The 5,959-nt window shown below is 55.1% G+C and overlaps 1 protein-coding gene across 2 annotated transcripts; it reads left to right on the forward strand.

The window, feature by feature from the left end:
* The first annotated feature begins 281 nt into the window (after positions 1 to 281).
* On the forward strand, positions 282 to 5,710 carry LOC104688803 (trichoplein keratin filament binding). 2 transcript variants are annotated; one of them, XM_039561405.1, is made up of 12 exons: positions 283 to 1,202; positions 1,272 to 1,452; positions 1,661 to 1,714; positions 2,301 to 2,369; positions 2,588 to 2,761; positions 2,949 to 3,061; positions 3,361 to 3,427; positions 3,680 to 3,852; positions 4,051 to 4,132; positions 4,321 to 4,509; positions 4,580 to 4,663; positions 5,137 to 5,710. In XM_039561405.1, the coding sequence occupies exons 1-12, from the start codon at positions 1,030 to 1,032 to the stop codon at positions 5,167 to 5,169; spliced, it is 1,392 nt and encodes a 463-aa protein (XP_039417339.1). In that variant the 5' UTR covers positions 283 to 1,029; the 3' UTR covers positions 5,170 to 5,710. The 2 variants fall into 2 exon arrangements, with proteins under 2 accessions (XP_010396791.3, XP_039417339.1); XM_010398489.4 differs by having other exon boundaries at positions 282 to 1,452.
* The last annotated feature ends 249 nt before the right edge of the window (positions 5,711 to 5,959 follow it).

Genomic DNA, 5,959 nt, shown 5'->3' on the forward strand with positions numbered 1-5,959 from the left:
GGCGGGGGGCGGGACTTGCTCCCCGAGGAAGCCACGCCCCCACCGCCCCCTCAGACTCGGGGCCTGGCCGTACCGAGGAGCTCGATCTGCCGCGGCCGCGTTCCGAGCGTCAGTGGGGCCGGCGTTAATTATTCACGGCGATAAATATTTTATAGGGAACAGATGGAAAACAAACCTCAACGCGCGGGAGTGATGAAACACCTCAGTGAGGGGTTGGGTGGGAAAATGACACCGAGCGGGGACACGGAGAGGTGAAGAAGGGGTGGGAGCGGAGGGAGGCTCAGCCCGTGCGCTGCGTGGGGAGCGGATTTGCCGGTGACAGGGCCCCAAATACGGTGTTTTTACCGGTTATTCTGGAAAAACAGGTCGTGGGGCGATAGCGATCTGTGGCTGGCAGGGAGGGTGCGGATACAAGGCCGGTGCGGGGAGCTGTGGGTCACTGGCGGTGGCATCTGCCGGCGCTGCCGGCTGCTGCCGCCTCCCTCCCCGCTGCTAGACTCCCGTGGTGCCCGCACCCCCTCTCGGGATGCTTGAAGTCCGTCCCGCGGTGGCAGGAGCCAATTCCGTGGTGCCCGCGGTGCCCTGAGCCCACCCCAAGGTGCTCGCAGCCCGTCCTGGGATGTTCAGAGCTCACTTCGGGATGCCCCGCAGCCCCTCCGGCGGTGCCCGGCCATTCCCGGGTCACGCAGCGGCCGGTCCGGTTGGGTTCGCTGCAGGCGGCGCCGCGCTGGTGCCTTGCCAAGGCGGGCAGAAACAGAAACCTTTAACCCCTGAAATATTTACAGCGCCATAAACCCCGCGGTGCTGCGCGCTCCGAGTTGGCACAGCGGCACCGTGTCCTGCGAGCCGGGCCGGGTCGGAGCGAACAGATCCCCCGCCGCCGCTCCATCTCCCCGTCCCTCCGTGCTCGCCTCCGTGTCTCCCCGCCTCCCTCCGTCGGTCCCCGCCTCCCTCCGTGTTCGCGGAGCCCGTCTCGCCGTGTCCCTCGGCGGGAACCGTCGCGGCCGGGCGCGTTGCGGGCGCATTGCGATGTCGCTGTGGCTGCGCTGGGGCCGCGGCCCGGAGCGCAGGGCGGCCGAGCGGCGGGAGCTGGAGGCGCGCAGCCGGCAGCAGTGGGAGAGCACCAGCCGCGCCTTCGCCCGCGCCGCCGCCTGCTGCTCCCTGCAGGCGCGGTGGAGCGAGCCCCGCGTCCCTCCGCCCAGGTACGGCCGCGGTCCGGTGGGGTCCCGGGGCGCTGCCGGGGTCCCCCTGACCGCCGGTGTGTGCGGCAGCGCGGCGGCGGCGCGGAAGGACGCGGAGGAGAAGGCGGCGCGGCTGCAGCGGCGGCGGGAGCGGCTGCAGCGGCTGCTGGGCGAGGAGCAGGAGGCGCTGGCGGCGGAGCTGCGGGAGCGGCGGCGGGGCGGGATGCGGAGCCAGGAGCTGCGGGACGGCCCCGGAGAGTGCAGGACAAAGGTGAGGGAGCGGCCCGGCCGTGCTCGTCCCGCATTCCGGGGCACGTCCCGTGAAGGGCCGCTCCCGTGCTTCACCTGTGCCAGCGGGACTTGCTGGGGGCTCCCCAGGAGTTGCCAGCACTTGGTGCCCTGAATCCCTGTCAGACTTGGCGGGGTTTGGGATACCGAGCTCTCGCGTATCCTGACCTGACCCGGCTCTGTGTTCCCAGTTTGCTGAGCCGCTGCTGCACGAGCACTGGAACAAAAACGCGGAGCTCCGAGAGGTGATACTGCTTTCTCTTTAGTCCCCGCTGCCTTGTATTTATTAAACCTGTTTTTAACTTGAAAGTCATCGTATCTCTACTGTTGCCACTCATCTTGCATCACAGCAACAACCCCAAGTTTTGATAAACAAAAAGCAAAGAAGTGAAAGGGTTTGAGTTTAAATTGTTTTAAGAAGCTCCCTCAAAGCTGTATTTTTAAAAGTCAGAAATCTGTTCAGACTCTGAGCAGATTTTCAGTGCTCACAATGTAAATATTTCAGGTGCATAAAATATAAATAATAGAAAAAATATAAATCTTAATATCTCAGCTATACCTGGCATGCTGTGGCGCTTCCTCATTCTTTATTCCACTCATGTGCTGCTCCAGTGCTGCAGCCCTGTGTCACTGTCACTGTGTTGTTTCCCATGTGACAATAACCCTCAGCTCAGGACCTGGTGGGCACCTCGGACACTCAGACAAACCCACCTCTGCAGAGGCAGATCCTGCTGGGATTTCAGGGCCAGGTGGTGTTCCGGAGAGTCTGGAAGATCCTGGGGGACAGAACCTCTGGCACTGATGGCCCTACTGCATCTGTTGTATCTCCAGGTGGAGTCGGAGCTGCACAGGAAGCACGTGAGAGAGGCTTGGGGTGATCAGCTAACGCAAAAAACCAAGGTATGGGGGGTAGCCCTGGTGTTCTGGTCCCTGGGAGGACTCTGAAACACATGTGCAGGTGGAGATGTGACATTTGTGCCACAGGAGCTGCTGCTGGGAAGGGCACTGTTAACAAAGCCATCCATCTTGCTGGGGTCTGCTCTGTGGATTTTCTGAGCCAGAAGCTGTTTCTTTGTGTCAGGCTAACCTGAGATGCTGTTTTCTTTGGGCTGGGAAAGGAAGAGGTGACTGAACTCAAAGAGAAGAAACGTTATGAAAATGAGTACGAAACAGCACGAGGGGAAGCGCCGGAGAGAATGAGACAAGAGGAGGAGAAGCGTCAGCTGGAGGAGAAGCAGCAAGTGGAAACGTTGCTTCAGCAGATAGAAGAACTGAAATTACAGGAGACAAAGGTAATCTTGACTTTCTCCTCATTTGAGAATTCATTGCTTCACTTGGAAATACAGCAAGGCTGACCTGATCTCTCCGTGTTTGCACTGCAGGGAGCAGCACAGGGTACAAACTCTGGTCAAGCATGCTCTGTGGGATGCTGTAGCTCTCTGATGTACTCTCTCTTGGCGCTTGTTTTGTCCTTTTTAGGCAACAAAGTTGAAAAAGGAACAAGAGAATTTATTAAAGCAGCAGTGGGAGCTGGAGAACTTGGAAGAAGAAAGGAAACAAATGGAAGAGCACCGGAGGAAGAAAGAGCTGGGGTAGGACACCAAGTGGAGCTTGTTTTGAATAGAATCTGTTCCTGTGTCCACAGCAGTACTTGGGGCACAAGGAGATATTCCACGTAGCAGTGGTAGGATGTAAATATTTGGGTTTTGGTGGACTTGCCCACAGCAGCCAAGGAGCAGAGGCACTGGTGCTGTTACTGGTGCTTTTTGTTCCTGGTAGCAGGTTCCTCATTGTCACACATGTACCTCCCTGAGTGCTGCTGTACAATGACGTGGTGCTTTAGAGTCAATGTGATATTGGCTTTTTTTTTTTCTTTTTTTTCTTCCTTCAGTCGCTTTTTGAGGCATCAGTGTGATGTCCAGTTAAGGAGACGAGCGCAGCAGATACAGGAGGAGCTGGTAAGAGATTCATTTATACTTTATAGATGCTGTGGGGTGAAAAAACTTGTTGTGTGTTTTGTGTCTGCCTCTGATTCCTACAGATCAGGAGGCCTCTTCCAGCTTGTGCACAGGAGCACAAAGCTCACAGGGAAGCAGCGGATGGAGCATCTTGCTGAGCACACCCTTGACACTGTCACCAGTAATGCCCAGAGGAGCCCTGCACACAGGCTGCAAGGCTGGTAGATAGTTAATCTCGTGGTTTTTCTCCAGGAGACAGACAGGCAAATCTTATCAGCCCTCCTGGAGAAAGAAGATGAGGATCAGCGCCGGCAGATTGCGCAGCAGGAACGGGCGGTGGCAGACGTGGCCTGGATGAAGAGGGTCATCGAGGAACAGCTCCAGCTGGAAAAGGAGAGGGAAGCAGAGCTCGAGACTATCTTTAGGTGAGTCTGCCCACCTCTGAACTTCACCTGAAGAGTCCATGTGTGCTGAATGTTCTGGGTCAGAGGGTCACTGAGAGGCAGAGGTGGGGTGGACACACCAACTGGCAGGGAACAAACCTGAAGAGAAACCTGAGTACGCCTCGAAAGCACAGGATAGCTCATCTGTGCCTCAGACATAATTCTTCCTCTCTCCTTTAGGGAAGAAGCTAAAAAAATGTGGGAGAAGAGAGAAGAAGAATGGGAAAGAGAGAAGAAGGCTAGAGATCGCCTGATGAATGAGGTGATGATGACCTCTGTTGTTGATGTGTCTCCCTTGGCTCAATGAAACCATCATTCCACTTGTCACCTACCACTGTCTTGAGAGTCAGAGCCATCCACAGCAGGGTGGAAGGAATTTTTCTGCTTGTCTGGTGTGTTTTCTGGGAACTGTTTAACCATCTTCTCCCTCCATCCCCTCCCTTCGCACAGGTCCTTGCAGGCAGACAGCGGCAGATCCAAGAGAAGATGGAGTTAAACAGACGGGCCCAAGAAGAGTCCATAAAGTATCGAGAGCAGCTGATCAAAGAACTCGAGGAGGCAAAGAAGGAAGGGACTCGTCGGGAGAAGGAGCAGGAGGAGGAACTGCAGAGAGCCCGCAGGAGGGAGCTGCAGGCACAGGTAGGCTGAGCTCCCCAATACACACCCGGCTGGTGAGGCCGCCCCATCTCACCCGATTTCCTGTGCACAGGGGACAGAGCGCAGCTCGAGAGAGGAGGAGGAAGAGCAGGAGGGATGGGCCCGGCAGCACCGCGAGCAGGGCTGGCACAGCAGGGTAAGGTCACACCTGGGTCACTCTGACACAGAGGTTGTCCTGGCACAGGGGCCACCCCGACAGACGAGTCCATTACCAAGGGTGACAGCATCAGTGTCTCTGATCTGCGCTTTGGTTGTCACAGTGCCAGAGCACAACACTGGGCTGTTCCTTCCCCTCATAGAGCTCTACAGTTCTCTCTTTTGCTGATATTGATATATTAGGCCCTATCTGTTAAAGAATTTTTGAGGCAGATGTGTTGCTAATGCCTCAAATGTTGCTCAGTGCTGAAAGGGATTTATTGGCTCTGTTAACGCAGTCAGTGCAGTGCAACTCCCCTGCTCAGTGTCTATGGTGTCTGTCCTGCTTTGCCTGGCTCTAAAATCGAATTTGAGTAACCCTACCTAAAGCCCCTGCCCAGCACATCACCTCCTGTGCATGCTGAACAGCCAGAGCCCATAAACCAGTGCTGGTCTTTGTTTTGACCCCATTAGTTCTACAGTTACCCAAGAGCAGCTTGGACTTGAGGAACAAGCACGAGATGCAGCTCCAGACTACAGAAAGAAAACTCTGAAGGCTCAAGGAACTCTTGAAGTAATGGTGCCTCTGGAATAGCCTACAGTGAGACCAAGAGTTGACTCTCTGAAAACATTTAGCTGTGGCCCAGCTGAAGAGGAGCAAATTTCTACTATCTTCACGAATGTGGAAGTGTAAGCACCTTCAGAGAAGTGAACTGCTTCACTTTGCATTCTGGAGTTGTGCACACGTGAGGCAACCCAGCAAACAAAAGGCCCCTGTGGACCTGAGCCGTGAGAGAATCAGTGCCTCCCCAGGAACAGGAGCTGTGAAACACCATGGGCTGTGTCAGACTCCCACCTTGGAGAATCAGGCTTTGCCCGGGTGCCCACTGGACTTTGAGGAGTTAATTCATAATGCACACTGCGAAGCAGTCAGATCATGTGTGCTGTGGCAGCAGTGCTTGTCCAGTTCCTCTCCAGAAGGTGCTGGAGACTTCATTAAATGTTGTTTTTCACTTGTTTCATAAATAATGAATAATTGAAACCTGAACAAGGATTTGTTTTTTTTTATGTGAGCAGACTATGCAACAGGAGGAGATTGAGTTGATTATTGTACTTCATTCCTTGCTGTTACCATCAGCTACTGCAGCTTGACATCAGTCCTGTCACAGTGCACAAGGAGCTGTAACAGAGCTGTGACAAAGACTGGAGGCACCTCAGCACTTCACTCAAGTGTAGAAACCTTTCCAAAGATCTTTAGAGAACCAGCAGTCAAATAACCCCACATTATTTCACACGC

This window comes from Corvus cornix, chromosome 15, assembly GCF_000738735.6.
Source record: "Corvus cornix cornix isolate S_Up_H32 chromosome 15, ASM73873v5, whole genome shotgun sequence".
In the NCBI taxonomy this organism is placed as follows: Eukaryota; Metazoa; Chordata; class Aves; order Passeriformes; family Corvidae; genus Corvus; species Corvus cornix.

Coding starts and splice junctions, on each gene's coding strand:
- LOC104688803 (XM_010398489.4), top strand. CDS start 1,030: ATGTCGCTGTGGCTGCGCTGGGGCCGCGGCCCGGAGCGCAGGGCGGCC. Junction 1,715..2,300: donor AAAACGCGGAGCTCCGAGAG/GTGATACTGCTT, acceptor TTGTATCTCCAG/GTGGAGTCGGAGCTGCACAG. Junction 4,664..5,136: donor AGCAGGGCTGGCACAGCAGG/GTAAGGTCACAC, acceptor TGACCCCATTAG/TTCTACAGTTACCCAAGAGC.